We start from the raw sequence: 21,391 nt of genomic DNA on the forward strand, positions 1-21,391 counted from the left end.
GTTCCCTCTTTGAAAAGTCTTAAAAAGTGGAGCTAACAAGAGAGGCTAGGAAAGAGCAGGCTGGAAACAGCACCTGCCTGATTGTGCAGTGGAGAAGCACCAGGTGGCTTGGGCCTAAGAGTCTTTCGATGTCATGTGGGAGGATGGAAGTCAGTTAATGATTTTCTTAATGAATGGATTGGGAGAGATCCGGAACATTCCATTTTACCGATGGACCTGCAGTTGAGGCTGACTTAGGATACAACTGCTCCAAAGGGTTTTCATAATGGGGATCTTTTTTCTTTTTTAATCATCATATTGGCTGTACTTTGAAGACAGATTTGAAAAATAAACCATTTGAAACGGCAAACAATCATGATTACAAGTTAATATGCAGATCCCCGGAATCTCTCAGTAATGAACCGTTACTCGTACATGTAATTCAAATCATAAAAGTGTTCCCATATTACCAAACTAACCGCAATGAAAGGTTTTGGAAACGATGTAAAATGGATTTATTAAAACCAATATTTAGCACCACTCTGGAAATATAAATGCACTACACTCAAAGTTAGGAAGACACAGTTTCTTTAAGCACAAACATGTCGGCCCCGGCCCAGCGGGCACCAGGGCTTGGCTGTACCCCTGAAGGAGAAGCGGAGCTGCCCAGCTGGGTGCTCACGTGCCCACCCCGTGGGCATTGCAACGCCTTTAGGAGAGGTGGCGATCCGATCTGTATTGTTAAGTATGTCAACGTGTCGGAGGGGAGCGTGTCCGGCGTGTCCACTGTGTTGGCGGCCTACGTGGTGGTCAGCTACTGCCTCTTGCAAGGAACGCAAACAGAATGAGTGGTTCCGGAAGGCCCATGGAGAAAGCGGCCTGCTTTCCGGGCCACCTGTGCTCCCCTCCGCCACCTTGAGCATGTGCCCAATAAAAGATGACAGGTTAAAAAAACCTGCCAAGAATACTTACTGGCAGGGAGATACCAGATGGTGAAGGTGGTTTTCCCAGGGCGAGCCTTGTCCATTGCACTCCGGATGCGCTGACCCCTGCGATATCCCCAAATGCTGGAAACTTGTGGTAGTGGGGGGAGGACACACTGTATTCGCCCTCCCCTGTAGAAAACAACAACAAAAAAAAACCCCAAACATTGCAGTGTTTTGTTTTCCTTTTCACTTGTACTTAGAAAGCACAGCACCAAAATAGAATATCAAAACATAGCTCCATTTGTCTATAAGTGAAAAAAGGGAAAAACTTAAAATGCCGACTGGGTTACCCATGGAGATGAAGATGTAAGTCAGAACTCTCTTGAATTCAGAGCTGCACCTTAGGCCATGCTAACTTTAAGTGAAACCCTGGGGCGGCGTAGTTCCACATCCCACTGCTGACTGAAAGGTTGGAAGTTTGAGCCCACCCAGAGGCTGTGGGGAAGACAGGTCTGGTGGTTATTCTCTAAAGAAGCCTCTGCAGAGCCGGGTTCTGTGGGCAGACATGTGGTCCGTGACTTGGAGTCCACTTGAAGGCATGTGGTTAGCTGCCCGCATGTATGAAACAGCAGTAGTCCTTGTCCAAGGCAGGGTGTGTGTGCGCTGCTGAGTGACTGCCATCACGATGGGTAGTTAGTTCGATGCATCAGTCCAGGGCGAGGTGTAAAAATAAAGACCACTTGTGCAAGTGGACCGTTTTAATAGGAATCGTTCTCATGCTGACTTCAGACATGTAAGCTGTTGGGTGGCACTTAGGAAAGCCACCATTAGGGCCCTGTGTTTCTGACTCACGGGGCGTCCTCACAAGTAAAGCAGGGTTCCTTGGACGAAGCTGCCATCAAACCAGTAAGTCTGCACGTAGGTGCCCATCGCTTTCAGGAGGGTTGGGAGCCTCGGCACATTGTCCCTCAATCGCCTGGCCCAGCTAGCTCACACTCGGCGCGGTACCTCTGGTAATAGCGCCCAGCCATGCACACGCTGGGCACAAGGGGTTCTTTACACGAGTATTGGTAAGCAGAAGGCGGCTTTATGTGCCATATTTTGATGGTTTCCATGTAAAGCTATCCCAAAAAAACAAACCTTAGCAAGCATCCTTTCCCACGCCTTCTTTTTTCTCTTTCCTGTTCCAATAGCCTTCAGTACCTCCCTTTCTCCCTGGGCATGGACTTTGGGCAGAGGGACTTCCCACTTTCCAGCTTTCTCTTCATTTCTGTTTGATCATTTTGGAAAGTGTTTTAGCTCGGACCTGCCCCTCTGTCCAGCGACAGGCGGGCACGGTGCCGTGTGGAGCCTTGCATTCGTTGGTTTAGTGCTTCTCTCCATGCATCTCCATAGTCTGTGTTTGTGTGTGTGGGTTTTTCAGCATGATGCTGCTTATGGTAGAGTGTGACCTTCAGACCAATCATTAAAAAAATCATTTTATTGGAGGCTCTTACAGCTCTTATCACAATCATCCATCCATCCATTGTGTCAATCACATTTGTACATTGGTTGCCATCATCATTCTCAAAACATTAGCTTTCTGCTTGAACCCTTGGTATCAGCTCCTCATTCCCCCCCTCCCCCCTTGTCCCCTCTTTTTAAACAATCATTTTTTTTGCCTTCTTTGAACGTTCCTGAGCCTCTCGACTTTCCTTCCTGTCCTCTCATGGTAATCCGAACGATCGCCATAGAGCTTACAGTGTCACTCGGTGTGTTTGTTTCGTGGCATCGTGACGGCAGCAAAGCCACTGGGTGCAGTCTCTGGGGCGCAGGGAACCATTCAGCTTCCAGGTCCCCGAGACCCACGAGCCCACTCCAAGCAGCCCACGATAGGAAAATATGATGGGTTCTCTTTATAAAAGCAATTTGGTGGGTTTTTCTTCCATATAGCTACTCAGTGGATTCTCACCACCAACCTTTAGTTAGTAGCCAGTCATAAATCACCTGTGCCACCCAGACTGCAGTACTGACTTAAACACACATCGACACTAAAGTTCAGAAATACTGCAGAACTAAATAGCATTCAAAAAGATTATCTCTAGGAGAATGGATGGGAAATAGTACGGAGGGGGAAGTGTATAGGATTTCCAAGTTACTATTATTAGTAGTTGTTCTGGTGCCACTGAGCTGGTTCTGACCCATAGCAGTTCCGTGTACAGCAGAGTGAATCCCTGCCCGCTCTTGTATATTCTCACAGTTGTTCTTAGGGTTGGACCCATCAGTGCAGCCACTGTGCCACTCTGTCTTGCGGGAGGGCTTCCCTCTTTTGATGCCCCACTACTCTGCCAAGCACCATGTCCTTCAGGGCCTGGTCACTCCTGCTGTGTCTGAAGTACATGAGCCAAACTCTCACCAGCCTTGCTGCTAAGGAGCACTCTGGCTGCACTTCTTCCAAGACACAGTTGTCTGTCCTTTGGGCAGTCTGGTACTGTTTGATACTCTTCACCAGCATCATCACTCAAATGCATTGTTTATTTTTCAGTCTTTCTCATACACTCTAACTTTCACATGCAGATGAGTCCATTGAGAAACCAGCACTCTAGAGAGGTCTTGTGCAGCCCATTTACCCGGTGCAGTGTATTGTCTGGTCTCTTGACTACTTATTGCTTCCGTGAGCATTGATTATGGTTCCAAGCAAGGGGAAATCCTTGACCGCGTCTATCTTTGCTCCATTTACCATGATGGTACCTGTGAGTCCAGTTGTGAGGGTTTGGGTCTTCCTTCACTGAGCTGTGCTCGGACGGCTGCAATCCTGGATCTTCCTCAGCAAGTGCTTCAAGTCCTCCTCACTGTCAGCAGCCAAGATTGTGCCATCTGCATATTTCAGGATAATAAGCCTTCCTCCAATCTTGGTGTCACATTCTTCATATAATTCTGCTTCTCTGATTATTTGCTGCGCATGTAGATTGAATAAGCTTGGTGAGAGGACACAGCCCTGACACACACCTTTCCTGATTCTACACCATCCCTTGCTCTGTGCGTAGGCTCCATATGAGCACAGTGTTCTGCAGTCCCCGTTCTCTCCAGGCTATATCCGTGGATTTCTTTGTCTAGTCAATGATGTCAGCAGTGTTATCCCTTGTTCCACATCCTTTTAAATCCAGCCTCAACCTCTGGCAGCTCCCTGTCAATGTTCTGTTGTAATCATTGGATGATCTTCAGCAAAATTTTACTTGCATGTGATATTAACAGTAGTTTTCAAAATTTGAGCCTTCTGTTGGCTCATCACTCTGTAGGACGGCACACATGTATAGGAATCGCTTCCAGTCAGTTGGCCAGGCAGCTGTATTCCAGAGTGAATGCTCCCAATCCTTCCATCAAGGATCGAGGGCCTGGATCCTTGCTTTGGCTGATGCTTTCAGTGCAGGGTGAACGTCTGTGCTCAGTACCATTGGCTCTTGGCAGGCTCCCTCCTGACACGCTAGCATGTTGGCTAGCTCTTTTTGGTTCAGTGACTGTGTGTTCTTTCCGTCTTCTTTTGATGTTTCCTCCATTGGTCAGTATTGTGTCCATAAAATCTTTCAATATTGCGACTTGAGGTTTGTTTGTTTTTCTTCAGTTAGTTCAGTTCAATATGTTATTAGTCTATTAAAGCTATGTCATAGCTATAGTAACGGTTTTAAAACATAGGTAGGTAGTCCCTGACTTCCTATGGGATCTGCTCCTTTGTGTTCATTATAAGTTGGTTCTGATGAAGTTGAATATGTCTTTTTTGTTATCATTGTTATTGCCTTTCATTCTCATTATCTTTATAAATCCCATCATTGAATATTTATGAGTAAATATCTAAGAATAGTATTGTATGTGTATGTATCACTAATGATGTACCAAAAAATAAAACAAAAACCCAAACCAGATGGTTCTGAGTGTGGATCTTCCTAACTCTGACACTATCTGTATTTTGTACTTGTTCTAAATATACTTAACATAGATTTAACCTTTGATATATTTTATTTTTCAAATGGGACTTGCATGTCCAGTAATGTGACACACCGAATAGTGTGAAAACTACTTGACAAAGCTATCTGACATATTGCTTCCATACCAAGTGATTGGTTGCAAATCAGCTCTTTTAATTGATGACCCTGAGGGTAGTTTTGGAAACCCAGGAATACACTTACGCGCAGATGACCCTCAATCCCCTGCGTTACACTTGCAGGAGATACCCGAGGCCTGGAAGAGTGCCGCTGTCCCACCTTTGTGTTTCGCTCGGCAGCTGAGCAGCGATGGCTAGCCCAGTTACAGATGGCAGTCTCCCGCTGTAGACCTCACAAGTCTGCGGATGCCCATTCCAGCTTGCGGACTGGGCCTGGTCTCTGTCAGTGACGCTGGAAAATGTCAAAGCTTTCGGATGGAGGAGAGGGGGGCTTTGGAGCTTCTCCTTACTTTGCACTTAAAAGCATGTTTGTTACATTTTTTATCCAGGACTCATAACCGTACACTTTCAGGGGTAATGTCTGATACCCACCTTGTATTGAATTTTATGCAAATGTATTCTAACAAAGTTTGTTTGGGTTGTGTGATAGGAGGAGGCATCTCCCTACTCTCTGGTCACTCTCTGCTTGAACACCCTCGTTGCTAACCTGGAGAAAGTGTGTTCCAAGAGGCCTGATGGGACCCTGTGCCTTCCGGAGCATTGGCGTTTCCCTCAGGAACTGGCTGATCGATTTCTTGGAATTTTGGCTGGGGAAGGTAAGGCTAAGGCTCCTATACAGTATACTCTCGCATAGCCCATGAGTATTCCGAAGCCATTTATAGACTACTTGGATCCCCTGTCAACCTTATAGGTAGGTAGTATAGAAATCATTTCCATTTTACTTTTGAAGAATTGAATTTTTGTATGACTTGTTAGGGTTCGGTGTTTTAAAATCATTTTATTAGGGCTCATACAGCTCTTACCACAATCCATACCTACATCTGTTGTATAAAGCATGTTTGTACATGCATTATGCATTGCCCTCATCATTCTCAAGACATTTGCTCTCCCCTTAAGCCCCTTTATTTTGTTTTTTAACCTTGAGAAACCCCTTTGTTGGGGTCTTGTAATGGCAACAAGTGTCATGTTTCCGGCCCCAGCTGGAAATGGAGGAGACTGGAAAGTGAAATCAAGTCACCACTCAGTCATTGTTCTTTTGCTTCCAAAGTTCTAGCTCAGTAGACTCCCTTATACATGCATTCTGGGAACGAGTCTTTAAAAAAATGCCCAGTTTCACAACAACTAAAGTGGCTGTTGAGGCTGCTTCTATACATCGAAAACACGATTGACTGAGTCCCTTGGTTTAGAGGTTCGATTTCACGGCACATCCCAGGTAACTAGCGTAATCACATACTTCCCAGTTAACTCTGTAGACCTGGGGTCTTAAAAGTGTGCGAGCAGCCATCCAAGGCCTAGCAGTTGGTCTCGCTTCTCCTGGAGCAGCACGGGGAAAAGAAGAGGAGGAAATGGGTTATGCGGGTAGTTGCCTCCTTAGCCAGGAGACCAGAACTAGTGTTGCCTTTGCCCCTGCTCCCTGGCCACAGTGCACCTCGGAAAGGCACGGGCCCCAGCTGTCATTAAAAGCTGATTCTGGTTCTTTTGTAGGCAAGCTGACTGACCGAACCGCGAGCATTTTCCAAGGAGACCAGATGAGACTGAAGCTGGCCAATATCCAAAAAGCAGAACTGTCCCCTGCTGCGTTCCTCAAAGCCTTCTGCCATCACAAGCTCATTGAACTGGATGCTACCGCCGTGCACACAGACCTTCCGATCCAAGACATCATCAGTGGACTGTGCAGCAACATCTGGATCCAGAAGAACCTTCAGTGTCTCCTGTTGGACTCCACAGGCATCCCCGATGAGTCAAGAAAACTCTGCTTTGGTCAGCTTACTGGTCTCCGAGTTTTAAGTGTTTTCAGTGTTTGCTTTCGTAATGAAGACCTAGCTAGTGTCTCTCGGTTACCAAGGCTGGAGAGCTTGGATATATCCAATACCCTGGTCACCAACATTTCTGCTCTCCGCGCCTGTAAGGATCAACTCAGCTCTCTCACCATGCACCATCTGGCCATGACCAAGTCAAATGTTCTCGCTGTCCTCAGAGAGCTGAGGTGCCTGCGTCACCTGGATATTTCTCAGCACAGCCAACTCAACTCAGACCTTGCTTTTCATTTGCTACAGCAAAAGGACATCCTGCCCAACCTCGTGTCGCTGGATGTCTCAGGGAGCAGCCGCATCACCGACCGAGACGTAGAACTGTTTGTTCAGCAGCGGCCGGCGATGCACTTTGTGGGATTGCTGGCTACGAATGCTGGGGCGTCTGACTTCTTCACGACGAAGCAAGGCTTGAGGGTTTGTTCCTATTTGCAATAAGTTTTGTTTGGCTTATTGAGAACACTAGTAAGCGCTCTTCCCTGTACCAGAGGCTGTCCTAGGCGCTAACACACGGGCCTGTCTGCGCTGCCGTACGGGGCCACCATGAGTTGGAATAAGCTCAGTGGCAGTGAGTTTGGGATTTGGTTTAGTACAGCAGTCATGTCCTCTTGTCTGGGTGGTGGTGATGAGAAGGGTGGACATTTTATAGGTGACCTAATTAATCTGTGCCAGATGCCAGGCTGTGCCTGTCCCTTTCTCTCAATCCTCTAGTTTCATAGATGAGGAAGTGGAAACAGAGAGGTTAAGCTCCTTACCCACAACTGTAGAATTGACTAATAAATGACAGCACTGGGATTTGTATCCCAAGTCTCTGTTACCCTAACGCTTGTGTCCGAGGGCTGAATCTCATTGATAGTAGGTGGTCAGCATGACTGTTTTTGACTAAGGTACAAATAAGAAGGAGTTTGTTTTTTTCCACCTTCAGCTCACTTCATTCTTTCCAAAGGATGCCGCTCTACTTTGCTTCTGCCAGACCCCGCCATCCTCCCAGCGGCCCCTCAGCTGGCGGCCTGTGGGGACAGACGCAGGGTCATCTTCAGTCCGCACCTGACAAACTCTGCCTGAGCCCTGCCGAGGCTGTCGCGCCTCCCCTGCAGTGTCTGTGCCTGCCACAGGGGGATGCGCTCCTGGCATGGAGGGGGGGCTCCTGCAGTCTGTACCGTGGTGGTCTGCGGCTGAGTCTTGGCAGAATGGTGGCAGTCAGTTAGTGACTGGCCAGTGCCCATGAGCCGGACATCACTTGCCTTCATGCATTCAATCAGGGATCCTCAAGCTGCAGCCCACAGGCCACATGCGGCCCGCCAAGGACATTTATCCGGCCTGCCTTGTGGTTTTGTCCCGTTTGTTTTTTTTTACTTCAAAATAAGATAAGTGCAGCGTGCATAGGAGTTTGTTCATAGATTTTGTTAAACTATAGTCCGGCCCTCCAACGGGTCTGAGGGACAGTGAGCTGGCCCCCTGTTTACAAAGTCTGAGGAGCCCTGCATTAGATGCATCCAGCCGACACGTGTGCTGGACCCGAGGGTATGCATTTTCATCCAGCTGCCAGGGCCTTGTCACTTTGCACAATGACTTATTGGGGAACCCACTCCCCTCCTCCTTCTGGTTCCCCAGGTGGCCCGGGTCTCGCAGGTGCAATAGGACTGGGGTAGCAGTAAGTCAGGTGGTTGACATCAGACCCCTGCGCCTAGACATAGCCCCTCCTCTCTCTGCTCTCTGAGGACTCAGCTGTGGCAGGGTGGCCACCTGCAACACCTAGGAGCATCTGAAGCAGTTTTTAAAAAGAGCCTTAAAAAAAAAGATTTGAGCATTTCTGGAATAAGCGTATAGCTTCTGAAGCATTATGTTTGAAAGTAACATGTATTTAAATGAATGGGGATTATTTCTTCTTAAAGCAGTTTGTCTTTTAATCTCAGTTGTAAATTACAGTCCCCTTGGAAGCTTTAAAATCTATTTAATGCTTCAGTCTCAGCCCTTAGAGGTCTCATTTGATGGATCTAGAGCCTGTCCTGGCTTCTGTATTTTTAAACCCTCCAGCTAATACTAAAGTGCACGCACATTTGAAAATCCCTCCTTACAGGTTTGTGGCTTTGTTTTTATTAATTACACTGCCTCTAGCCCTCTCTAGAGTAAGAGAGTAAAGAGGTTTGCTGAGTAATTAGTTGTGTTCTCACTTTACTCTTTTGAAAACAGTGACTGTTTAAAAGTCCTTTCCATTTTCTGGGTTCTCTAATGAAGGTTGGGGCTATCGGTAACACTGTTAGGCTCGGAATAGAAGCCCAATCAGAGTTTCAGGGTTTCATGTGCAGAGTAGAGGAGGGTTCACAGGAATTGTTTGCCAGGTCTGTTTCAGATTAATCACTGTAATGTCACAATGCAAGATTGTAGTCCAACTTTGAGTGGCGTGTAAGGAAAGGCAAATTGAAAAGGTGTTTTTTAAGGAGCCTTTTTGCTGTAAGGACCCTCGATGGCGCAGTGGGCCATGTGCTGGGCTGCCGACCGTCACGGACAGCTGAAACACAGCAGCCCCCAAGGGAGAAGTAAGGAGGAGACTGTCCTCCAGCAAAGATGTACCCTGCACAGGGCAGTCCTGAATTAGAAAACTGCTCCACAGCAGGGTTTGGGGTGCGTTCATCTAATGTAAATTTAGCTTATAAATCAATTGCAAAATACACTTAAGTATTTTTATTGTTTAGGTTGATCAAAAATTTCGGTTCACACTTGTAATATGAAATGTGAGTGAAAACCTTAAAACATAAGTACACCTTACCCTTTTGTACCAAATACCAGAATGGGCAGAGTGGACTGTCTGATGGGGAAGGCCCGCCAGTGATGAAACCCGGTGAATGATTTACTTCTGGGAAACCCTTGTTGAGTCACGGCGAGAGGAGAGCCCTTGTCGTGGTGTCCACAGGAAGCCACGGGCGGTTCGGTAGCGGTCCCGGCTTTTGCTTGTCCTACTCTATCGCATCTGTCAGCGTGTTCATAAACTTCCTCCAATTTTGGGGTATTTCTGTTGCTCAGATCCTTAGGTGCCACGGCACCCCTGTGCGCAACAGAATGAAGGACTGCCGGCGCCGCCAGGATGCGTGGGAGCCTTGTCCTGTGATCGCCGTATCGGTCCATCGGGTGGGGGGGGGGGGCGCTCTCCTCCTCTTTGCTGACCCGCTACCAAACGTGCTGTCCTTGTTCGGGGCTGAATTTATCCCAGGGCGCACATTTTCGTTTCTTCTGCGGAGCCTCACGTGGCTTAGGAACCGTTTGTCCTTCGCTGTAAGGATCATCTCCGCGCGGCAGGCAGCGCGTGTGTGGGGATTGATGTGCCGGTGAGCCGAGTTTGATCCAGCATTCCTTAGGAGCCCCTGGCCCGGGTGCACCATCCCCTCTGCCACTGGCACACCCGCACAGCACACACTGCCTCTTCCAAGCGGCACCTGTGCTGTTTGCATATCCGCGCCCTGGCTGGCATGGGCAGTTTGAGGACTATTCTTTAAAAGGACCTGAAAACTTTAACCTCTGGAGCCGCATGATTTCATGGTTTGAGTGAGTAGCACCCCGTTTTGCAAGGTGTCGATGCTCTGATTGTTCATCCCTGTGTGGAATACTGTACCAGGATGGCATGCCATCGTCTCCACGATGCCTCTCCTTATGCCGTCATTTCATCACCTAGGTGAAGTGTTAGCTGTGACAGAATTAATAGTCTCCCTCTTGCAACTAATATGCAATTGCTTGAAGACAATGCAAACTTCCTGGTCCTTTTCAGACACGGTTCTGGCTTTCACACCTGGTCATGCTTCTTTCCCGAGCTACCAGTCATTTTCCTACTGTGGCCGGCACGGGCTGAGTTGCTACTGCTGTTGCCTTCAGTGGTTTGCAAGTATCACCCTGAATGGTCTTGATGCTCATGTGTGATTGGTGTATGAGAGCCTTCAAACTAGTGATGATGTCATGTTTCTACATGCCCTCACCACCACCATTGTTTTCATCATGAGCACGACCTTCTTCACCTTTGGCAACAACAAGATGTTCTGATACTGCCTCTGCTCCAACCCTGGAATTGACATTGCTCCCTGACCCCCGTTCCTTTCCATGGGAATCAGGATCTGGGGGCAAGTGTCCTCACAGTCCCGGGGTTTTTTTGGTTTCTATCGGCAGACAGGAACTAGGAAGCATATATATGTTAGAAATGAGTTCTCGGTGCTTCCTTTGACTGCTACACTTTCCTTCTAGGCTTTTCCCGTTTGGTATTTCCCGTCTCCCCGCTTAGACAGTGAGAGCCGTTGCCCCCGACGAAGGAACACGCTTCCTCACTCCTGTATCTGTCAAGTAGCTTCAGAAAGATGCTCCTGGAGATCGCAGAAAGCCCACGGGGCGGTTCTGCTCATGTCACGGGGCCAGAGTGAGTCAGCTGACTACCTAGTGGTGAGTTTGGGTTGGGTTTTTTATATGCCAGAAATCGGCTCATAGCTGTTTATAGTCTGTTTTTTAAAATGGTACTTTGTAGTACTCCGTGGTATATGTACCATAATTTATTCCCCCAGCCTTTTTGTGTTTGGGCATGTGGATAGTTTTTGCTGTTTACCAATTGCAAATAATGTTTGCAATGAATAACCTTGTGCACATGTATCTTCTAATCTAGAATTACTAGTTAGTGGGTGAAAACACACGTTATTTTGTTAAATGTTGCCGAATTCCCATCCATTGAATTTGTTCCTTTTTATACTCCCATCATCCTGCCTGTTTGTCCAAGTCTCATCACAGATTTTACTGTCAAACTTTCTAGTTTTTGCCAATGTCACTAAGGGTTGGAATTATTGAGAGATATTATTGAGATGTACTTCACGTCACAGAAAGCTGATCATTTAAAAGTGTACATGCTTGTGGTTTTTAGTAAATGCACGATGTGCAACCGTCACCAGTATTTAATTCCAGAACATTTCTGTTAATCCAAAAAGAAACCCTGTACCCTTTAACAGTTAGTTCCAATCCCCCCTCTACCAACCACTGATCTAGTTTCTGTCTGAATTTGCCTGTTCTGGGCATTCACATCTCATTTTGGATGGATGGGTTCAAGGTTCCTTCATGATGTTGTATGTATCAGTACTTCATTACCTTTATTGGACTCAATATTTTGCTATCTAGCTAGACTATATTTTGTTTCTCCATTTATCAGCTGCTGGGTATTTAGATATTGTCACTTTGAGGCCATTATGAATAATGCTGCTTTAAACATTTGTGAACTGTTGCCTCAGAAGTACAAGCAGTGATAAGACTGATGAGGACTGACTCTGTCCCCTTGGGCCCTACACGCAGATACTTAGACTGAGTTTGTAATTGATGGCTGGTAAACGGTAAATACACAGCGAGCTCTACATACTTTCAGCCACTGAAGAGTAACAGACAGATGAGCTAGTGCCGTCCGCCCCCTGAGCATCCATTTGGCACCCTACTGCTCTTGCGACCCCTGCTGTTTGACCTGGTCGCCTGGGTCTAGGAAGTTCCCTGCCCGTGGACCCCAGGTCCAGAGGATGCTCCAGTCTGGGTTCTTGGTGGTAGTGAGGTCACCCTTCTGTAGGATTAACTCTATAAGCCTATTCCCATGAAGACCACGAACCCACCATGACCCCTCAGTAGGCTGCAGCCGTCTCATTAGCATAGTGGATAGCCAAGTATTCAGTCCTTAAAAAGGTTTACTGCGTCTTATATGCATAATAAGCTGTCCAAGACCTTTACGTGCTTTATGCACTCTATTGGCAGAGTAAACTGCCCTACCCCTTTGCAAGATTTGTAGCCAACAGATCACTGGCAGAACTGCAAACTCTAGGCCAGAAAGCCTGTATGAAACAGTGCATTGATTCTGGGGTGGTAGATTCATAGGGTATTGTGACTGCCACTCATCAATTCCCAGCTCCAACAGAAACTATCTCCACGACAGTAACTCTGTTATCCTCTACTCCTGTCTGGTCCTATACAATCCCCACTTACCGTATATACTTGTGTATAAGCCGAGCCTTTCAGCACATTTTTAATGCCGTTTTTGTGGTAAAATGAGGTGCCTCTGCTGATACTCGCATCAGCGTATACTTGAGTGTATACAGTGTGTGAGCCCATTCTTGCAGTCACTGGGCCAATCCATCTTGTCTACCTTAGGCACTTCATGTAAGTGGGCTTATCCTTTTGTGTCTGGTTTATCTTACGTGGCATAATTTTTTCAGGGTTCATCCATGTTATAGCATGTATCAGAACTTTCCTTTTTTGACTGTATATAATATTTCATTGTATGTATATACTGTATTTTGCTTATCCACTTGTTAATGGGGCCCTTGGTTCTTTCTACCTTTTGGCTGTCATACATTCCCCTCCTCCTTCATGAACCCTTGATAATTTATAAATTACTTGTTCATGTCTTACACCGACCGATGTCTCCCTTCACCCACTTTTCTGTTGTTCGTCCAGTGGGAGGGGGTTCTAGGCAGATCGTTATGATCGGCTCCCCCCCTTCCCCCTCCACCTGGCATAATTCAGAGTACTCTGATCAGCAGTGTAGAGTGCCTGTGCAGTTCCTTGGGTATGGAGTTAGGGGAATTGCAGAGGCATAAGTTAATGAGCGAGGAGCCACCAAACTTTCCAAAGTAGTTGCCGCGTTACAGATCTCCGTGAATTATGTAGGAGGGGCCTAATTTCCCGCATCCTCACCAACGTGTCCGTGTGAATTTGTTTTTGATAGCCATCCTGGTCGGTATGAAGTGGCATCTCCCAGTAGTACAATGGGTACGAGCCCAGCTGCTAAGGGCAAGGTTGGTGCCTAAACCCACCCCTGACTGGATGAGGAAAGGACCTGGCTGCCATCTGCTCTTGTATCCTGGGATCAGGGACAGTCACGTAACAGCACTGTGAATAATGCTGTTGTAGACTTTCTTTGTGTGCAAGTCTTGGGAGAGAATTATTGTGTATTTCTTTTGGATGGGTTCCTAGGAGGTAATTGCTGGGTTGTGTGATACCTGTAGCTGAACTGTTTCCTTAGGTAGCTCTTCTAAATTTGAGTGTGTTGCTATCTTATTGTTTTATTTTGCATTTCCTCAGTAGCTGAAGATGTTGACTCTCATATAATGTGATCTTTGCCATTCTTTGGTGAGGACTATACACATTTTTACCCATTGGTCGTTTGTCTTCTATTTTAAGAGTTTGTTTTATGTATTTCAATTTAATTCCTTTGCTAGATGTATTTTGCAGAAAGTTTGCCCCAACTGGTGGCTTGTTTTTTCACTTTCTTAAGTCTTTAGAAGAAGAGAGCCTTTCGTTTTGATACAGGTCTGTGCATTGCTCTCACTTTGCTTTGTTTTTTGCTCTAAGGAATCTTTTTCTACCTGCGGGTCTAGGTTTTATCTCCCTCTTGTCATTAAAGTTTTTAATACAGTGTTTGCCCTTTCTCTTTCCTCCTGAACCAGGATTTTGACTTAATTTGATCTACCTTTCCCTTACCATTTTACCTTTTATCATAATTTGCTTTGTCTTTAGCTTTTGCTTAAAGTTCTTTCCTTTTTCTTTATGTAATCATTGTGGTACATTAAGTAGGTTGGTGGGAGCATTTACCTAATAGGTGAACTATGATTAAATTAAAACAAGAGTAAAAGCACCTGGAGCATGTGGTCCCCAGCGGTCGATGCCCAACAGCTGTGTGCTACAGATGAAAAGTGAAATGTTGGGTCCCGTCTTTGTGTTTCAGGTTGCTGGAGGAGCCAATCTGAGTCAGATTGCAGAAGCACTGAGCAGATACAGGAACAGGGCATGCTTCGTGAAGGAAGCCCTGTACAGACTCTTCACGGAGACCTTCTCAATGCAGATAACCAGGCCTGCGATTTTAAAGGTAACTGCACCGCAGAAAGGCGGTCCTGTGACTGCCATCAACATAGATCAGTTATTCGTTATTTACCAACCACATTGCATGCAGTCACTTACAGGCATAGTCTATAGTGAGGCCACGTCTCTGCTTGGAGAGAAAACGAGCAGTGGGCTTGACTGCCAAGTCTATAAACATGTGAATCTACCTGGACCTACTGTATATACTCTTCTATCAGCCGAGTTTTCCAGCACATTTTCTTATGCAATTTTTGTGGTAAAACTAGGTGCCTTGGCCAATATTCAGGTCAGCTTATACTCAAGTATATACGGTAAATTGAATCTGGAAGTTTAGAGGCTTTGGCTTGATGGAAGGAGCTCTGAGTCCTTCTCTGCGGTAGTAGTGTAAAAAATATTGCTGATCGCGTGTGGCTGAGTAGCAATGCGCCCCCAGTGTCACCTAGGCCGGGAGCTTCCCTTGGGAGCGCTGGGTGAGTGAGTTTAGAGCCACCAGCTTTAGGGTTGGTAGCTAGGAAGCACTTAACCATGGTGTCACCAAGACCCCTTTTCCCTAAAGAAGACTCAGTAATTTATTAACATGAATCTACATTGTCCCCCAAGTTATCTGTTTATTTATTTCATCACTCTTGAAGCCAACACTTGAAAACACATCAGAGGAAGCAGCAACATTGGCCCCCACAGAAATAGAACCAGACCCCCAAAACTGAGGTGGCCAAATCGACCATAGAAAGTACTTTGTGAGTGAAATACAATGTACAAATATACAGCTGAATTTTTGCTTGAGGAGGAATGTTTTTTCTAATTTAAAGTCTGTGCTATTATGTGACATATAATTAGAACCATGTTCACAGTCATAGGACTCTGAATGTCACTTTTATTTTTCTAAGCAACTTTAATTTCGAATCTGCATCACTTTATTTGGCATTTTTTTAAGCCATATAAAAGTCATGCACAATGTATTTATAGTGTGCAATATTTTTGAAGATGACATAAAAATCTGACAAAACTAACATAAAAACATTATTTTAGGCATTAGAATTTTACAAAGCTGATTTTGGTTTATAGGTGTAAGGATGAGTTTATTTTTATTGTAATTGGAAATATTAAGTATTTGGGGAAATGGACTTAAGAAAATTAATTTGAAAAAATTTTGGAAAACAAATTAATGTTTGAGATTTTTGTAGTTCTTTAAAATAATCACTTTCTGTAGCACAAAAGGTGAAATTTATTTTTTATTTGAAAGCAAAGCTTCATCTTTATGGGTTCTGCATTTGAGGGTTCTGAATCAGCAGATTCAACTAACCTCAAAGAGAAAATATTGGAGGGGATTTAGGGGGCGGGAATTACATGGTCAGAGTAAGGGTGTGAAAAGCTATTTCCACTATATTAGATATTGTAAGTAATATAGAGATTCAGAGTATACCTACTAAGGGCATTTCATGTACACGGCTTAAGCATTTGTGGACTTGGGCATGGGAGGTGGGTTTGGGGTAAGAGCCAACTTCTCCAGCTGCTCCAGGTATTGAGGACATGGCTGTGCTGTCCGGAGAACTCTGGGCATTTGTTTCTCATAGGTAATGAGGAAACTGTCAATCTAAGACTGAAAATGGTACTTCTTTTTGGTTTTGCATCCCTAAATTACAGATGATGGAATCCAGTAAAACCACACGGCAATTTCCTACAGTGATACAGGGGGAAAATTGTCTTCCATAGCAGAATTATATCTTGGGCTGTCCCTAGGCTTCATGAGAAATTCAGCCTGTCGGGAAGCCAGCCCCTAACACATCATTACAGGTCCGGTAGGCGTAATTGTACAGCATAATAAGTAAAGATCATAGTAAAGTTATAGAGAGCATGAGAGATAGAAGAGAAGTATTGAAATAAATGGAGTCAGACACAATTCATGGTAACATGCTCGCCTCAGCCCCGCTTGGTGGTCCACGCGGAGGGAGAGAGATATTTAATGCTAGCTCAGGCCTTTTATATTTTCTGGGGACATGCAAACCCCCTAATTACAGGTGATGACATACATCACAGGCCTTTTATATTCTCTGGGGACATGCAAACCCCCTAATTATAGGTGATGTCATACATCACAGGAAGGGACTGTGCTATAGGTAATACAGTATTGAGAGGGGGTGGTCTAGGGACATACAATAGGAAGAGGAGGGGTTGGGGATATACATGTGACAAGATGGGTGGATCCTAGATTTAGGTTGGCAGCTTAACTTTGACCTGTTCTCTGGACCACCATAGGAACCATTATCAGTAGGGTGTAGACCCCACCTACAGGAACCAAATAGATGACTGCAGGCGTCCATTGTCCTTACCAGCAGGGAGTGGGGCCCACTGCAGTCTGGAGGATGCCTGTGAGCCTCTGACCTCCCACATCAGCCACCAACCCGAGGGCTCTGGCCTCTTCAAATCTCGTTCTTGCAGTTGTCAGTAGACTTCTTTCTGAGCTGGGTGCTGGTGTTGTCGCCAGGTGCCGTCTGAGCCCCAGCAACCTTCCTTCCGCACAGTCCCGCCCTGCACCCTCCTCACAGCTGTTCCTCCGTGTGAGCCCGTTGTTGTAGCCATTGTGTCTGTCCATCTCTCTCCACTCTCCCTTTGCTTTACCAAGCCCAGGGCCCTTCTCAGAGACGGCATGTCCACAGTCTGAAAGACCGTCTCCCCTTCCTTGCCTCTGAGGAGCACTCTGGCCATCCTTTTGATCTTGACTGCTGCATCCCTGAGAATTGATTATGGACTCAAGCAAGACAAAATCTTTGACAACTTTAAACTTTACTCCATTGATCGTGATGTGACCTATTGGTCTGGTTGGGAGGACTTGGGTCTTCCTTATATTCGTTGTAATCTCTACTGAAGGCTGCAGTCCTTGATCTTCACCAGCAAGTGCCCCAGTATCCCTTACTTCCAGCAAGCCAGGTTGTGTCGTGTGCCTGGCACAGGCATGTCTTCCTCCAATCCTGATGCCACATTGTTCATAGTCCAGCTTCTCTGATGATTTGCTGAGCACACAGACTGAATCATCCATTTGATGAGAGGACTCAGCCCCGTCACACCCTCTCCTGCTGGTAAACTGTGAAGCGTTCGCTGGTTCTAGTCTCACCTCTTGATCCATGTTCCAGCTCCACCGAGGCACAGGAAATGCTGTAGAATTACCATTATCTCAAGGTCATCTGTAGTTGGCTATGACTCAGTCACATGCTGAGGCACTCTCAGTAAAGTAGACGTAGACATCTTTCTGTTGATCTCTTTTAGCCCAGATCCATCTGACAGCAGCAATGGTATCTCTTGTTCCACATTCTCTTCTGAACCTCTGGCGGCTCCCTCCCTGTGAGTGCACTGTGATAGGGCAACACTGATGGAGGATCTTCAGCAACATTTTACTTGCATGTGATACTAATGACATTGCCCTATCATTTGAGCATTCTTTGGGGCCACCCTTCTTTGGAATGGATACAAATATGGATCTCTTTAGTCTTCCAGATTTCCTGCCATAGACAAGTAAATGTTTCCAGTGCTTCATCAGCTTGTTGGAACAATTCACTTGCTACTCCATCAATTCCTGGGCCTTTGTTTTTGGCTAATGCTTTCAGTGTGGCTTGAATGTCTTCCTTCAACACCATTGGCGCCTGCTTTTGTGCTACATCTTGAAATAGTGTAATGTTGACTAGTTCCCTTTAGTACACTGCATTCTTTCCATCTTCTCTGGATGCTTCCTGCATCTTTCACTATTTTGCCCATAGAATCTTTCAGTATTGCAGCTCAAGTCTTGAATATTTTCTTGAATTCTTCCCAGTTTCAGATATGTTGAGCGTGTTTTTCCTTTTTGGTTTTCCTAATTCTAGGTCTTTGTACATTTCGTTATAACATTTTACTTTGTCTTCTGAACTGCCCTTTGCAATTTTCTATTCAATTTTTTGACACAATTCCTTCCATTTGCTTTAGTTGCTCTACAATTAAGAGTTTAAGTTTCGGAGTCTCTTTTGGCGTCCTCTCTGCATGGGGGAAGCCAGCCCCTCACACTATCATGGGTCCGGTAAGTGCAATTGTACAGTTAAAATATATAAAGGTTATCGTAAAGTCATAAAGAATAAGAGAGATAGGAAAGAAAGTAAAATGAGTCAGACAATTTATGGTAGCATGCTCACCTCAGCCCTTCTTGGTGGTCAACCTGGGGATGCGGGAGGAAAGATGGGCAGGAGAGAAGAATTTATTTTTAACCAAGGCTTATATATCTTTGGGGCCGTGAATACAGGTAACCACACACGCACAGGAAGGGGCTGTACTATAGGTATCCGAGAGACAGGAAGGGGATGAGTTAGGGGTGTTCATGCAATAGGAAGGGGAGGGATAGGGATAGACATGCGACAAGATGGGTGGACCCTGGACTCAATATGGCAGCCTAACCTTGGTCACCCTTGAGTGGACTTGACCTCCTTGGGCTCTCCTTAAGGGAAATAATGTGTTATCCTTATCAGAAAGGAGTGGGCCCTACTATTAGGGTGGGACAGACTGTATACTTTGCTTGCTCTAGATGGCTGATAGCCCTTAGGGAGAATAACTTCTGACCTGCTTTTGTTCACCTCCCAGTGTACAGTCATTTACCATGTGTAGCAAGCAGTGTCTGGGTTTGGCCTGTATTTAGGGGAGACAGCGTAGGAGAAATCCTACAACTCTGCTCTCTGCGTCGTCTTAGTGACCTTTTGGCTCTATTTGTGAATGCTGTTCTTGATGTCCTCCCGCAGCACATTAGATCGTCTGTCGTGAGTGCTCAGTGCATGATGTCTGCTCTGGAGCTGCTTTCAGAATTCAGGGGGGACAGACACCAGGCTGTATTTTTTCTCTCATTTCCTTCAGTTCTTATGAACAATTCTGTTCCACTTGGTGCCCTAACCTAGTTTTATCTGCTTACATTGAGCTTTTCTTTCGTTTCTCTCACAGATGGAGACAGCTTGTGTTTTGTGTGTTCCTTCTGGGGAAGTCCATGGGGATAGTCCCCCTCCCTTTGTGTTACTGAAAAAGTATTTGCTGTGAACAAGTCGTTGGTCTTGACAAATTCTGTCACACACGTCCAGCTTCGTTTCCAACTTTTGCATTCCAGTTGCTAATAACTATCAGTGCGTCTTGATCACGTGTTTGATCCATTTCAGATGAAGGCGTGGGTAGAATTCTTGTTTCTTCATCAATAGCTTTTCTGGTTGAAACAGAAATTTGAATATTAATTGCATTGATTGGATTTCCTTGAAGGCAGAGAGAGATATAAACTGCCGTCATGTTTCCAGAGTGACTTTGCAGTGTCCTTTGGGAGGGTGAGCGCAGCGCCTGCCATCCGCTTGACTATGTTCCTGGCACAGTGATGCTGCATGACTTCCGAATTCAGAGTGGCCAAGGCCAGTGGTAGCTCATGAATGCATAGTGTATCACTCTTTATGTTCCATTTCATGTTTGGTGACCTCCAAGTTTGCTAAATTCATCCTTTGCACCTTCCAAGATCTTATGGTTAGCTGGTTTTTGCAGCTGTTTCTCCTGACCTTGAGTCCTGCCCCATCAGCAGGTTGAGATCCTGAAGGCTCCACTCCCAGGGGATCATCTCCTCCTCCTTCGACCCGCCCTTTGGCACTCCCGGACAGGGTTCTGCTTCTGTTCACTGGGTCTTCGGTACCTGACAGTGTTTCCAGCTATGCATTAGGGTTTTAGTGGCTTCTCCCTCCCGAAGTGGGGAACCGAGTCTTGTCTGTTCTTAGTCTGGAAGCTGTGCTGAAGACCGTTGACTTTGAGGTAACAGTGACTTACTGCTCCCCCCAGCGCAGCAACACACAGTCAGCACAGTGCTGCCAGATAAGTGGTGGTGTGAGTCGGGTAGGGGTGATTATCTTTGTGGCCCACAGTGTCCTTGAGTGTGACTCAGAGGGGACTGTGAGTTATGTATGGGCCTGATCCTTTGTTTTCTCCTCGTGCTCTCACCCTTCCATAGTCTGACACTAAATTATGTCACTAATGCTCTCTCTCAGCACTTTTCAAACCCCTCCATTTCTGTGCAGGAGCTTAACATAACCTTTTGTTTTTCCTTTCACACCTTCCTTCCCAAGAAATCCCCTCACCTCTCCATCTGCTTTCTGTTTGAGATCTTGGGCTCCCCTGCCACCAAGTGGATTCCGACTCTTAGCAGCCCTCGGGTAGGGCGCCTCATCCCGCCCCACGTCATGTGGGACCCACAGTGTACCAGGGCCCTGTTAACCAGCCTTAAAACCCAAACCAGCACCTGTTCTGCATCAGTTACCACAAAGAGAGACGGTCTAAACTGTGTCGATATTGTGACTGAAAACAAGTTCATCTTCAGCTTGTGACGGTGGCGATGCGGAATCACCCGTTGGATTTGCCGGTGCAGTTCACAGCCAGCGCCTGTGCCCTCAACTTAACGCACCAGGGCCTGGCCCGGGGGATGCCTGTCCGTCTGTTGTCCGAGGTCACCGAGCTCCTCTTCAAGGCCCTGAAAAATTTCCCTCATAACCCGCAGGTAACTCGAATGGAATACTTGACTGTGCTTTCTCACTTCGTGACAAGTACATGGAGAGAAGTGCCTTACATATTCTGGAATTTTATCCCCCTGGAGAGAGACTAGTTAGACAAGAAGCTCATGTTTCCCATTGGGGGAAACGTAGGAAAGG

The 21,391-nt window shown here is 46.1% G+C and overlaps 1 protein-coding gene, 1 non-coding gene and 1 pseudogene across 2 annotated transcripts in view; 1 reads left to right on the forward strand and 2 right to left on the reverse strand.

The window, feature by feature from the left end:
• The window catches only part of ZYG11A (zyg-11 family member A, cell cycle regulator), a 45,041-nt gene that overhangs the window by 6,569 nt on the left and 17,081 nt on the right, over window positions 1-21,391 (forward strand). Inside the window, exons 2-5 of the mRNA XM_075532846.1 lie at window positions 5,474-5,639; window positions 6,529-7,271; window positions 14,581-14,721; window positions 21,064-21,240. Of these exons, the coding sequence (XP_075388961.1) occupies window positions 5,474-5,639; window positions 6,529-7,271; window positions 14,581-14,721; window positions 21,064-21,240 (1,227 nt within the window). The remainder of the gene's footprint in view (window positions 1-5,473; window positions 5,640-6,528; window positions 7,272-14,580; window positions 14,722-21,063; window positions 21,241-21,391) is intronic.
• On the reverse strand, window positions 1,993-2,676 carry LOC142428979 (ribosome biogenesis protein NSA2 homolog pseudogene; annotated as a pseudogene).
• On the reverse strand, window positions 8,494-8,620 carry LOC142437884 (small nucleolar RNA SNORA17). Its single transcript, XR_012782387.1, has one exon. It is a non-coding gene; the product is annotated as a small nucleolar RNA SNORA17 (small nucleolar RNA).

The sequence above is a fragment of the Tenrec ecaudatus genome, chromosome 1, assembly GCF_050624435.1.
Source record: "Tenrec ecaudatus isolate mTenEca1 chromosome 1, mTenEca1.hap1, whole genome shotgun sequence".
In the NCBI taxonomy this organism is placed as follows: Eukaryota; Metazoa; Chordata; class Mammalia; order Afrosoricida; family Tenrecidae; genus Tenrec; species Tenrec ecaudatus.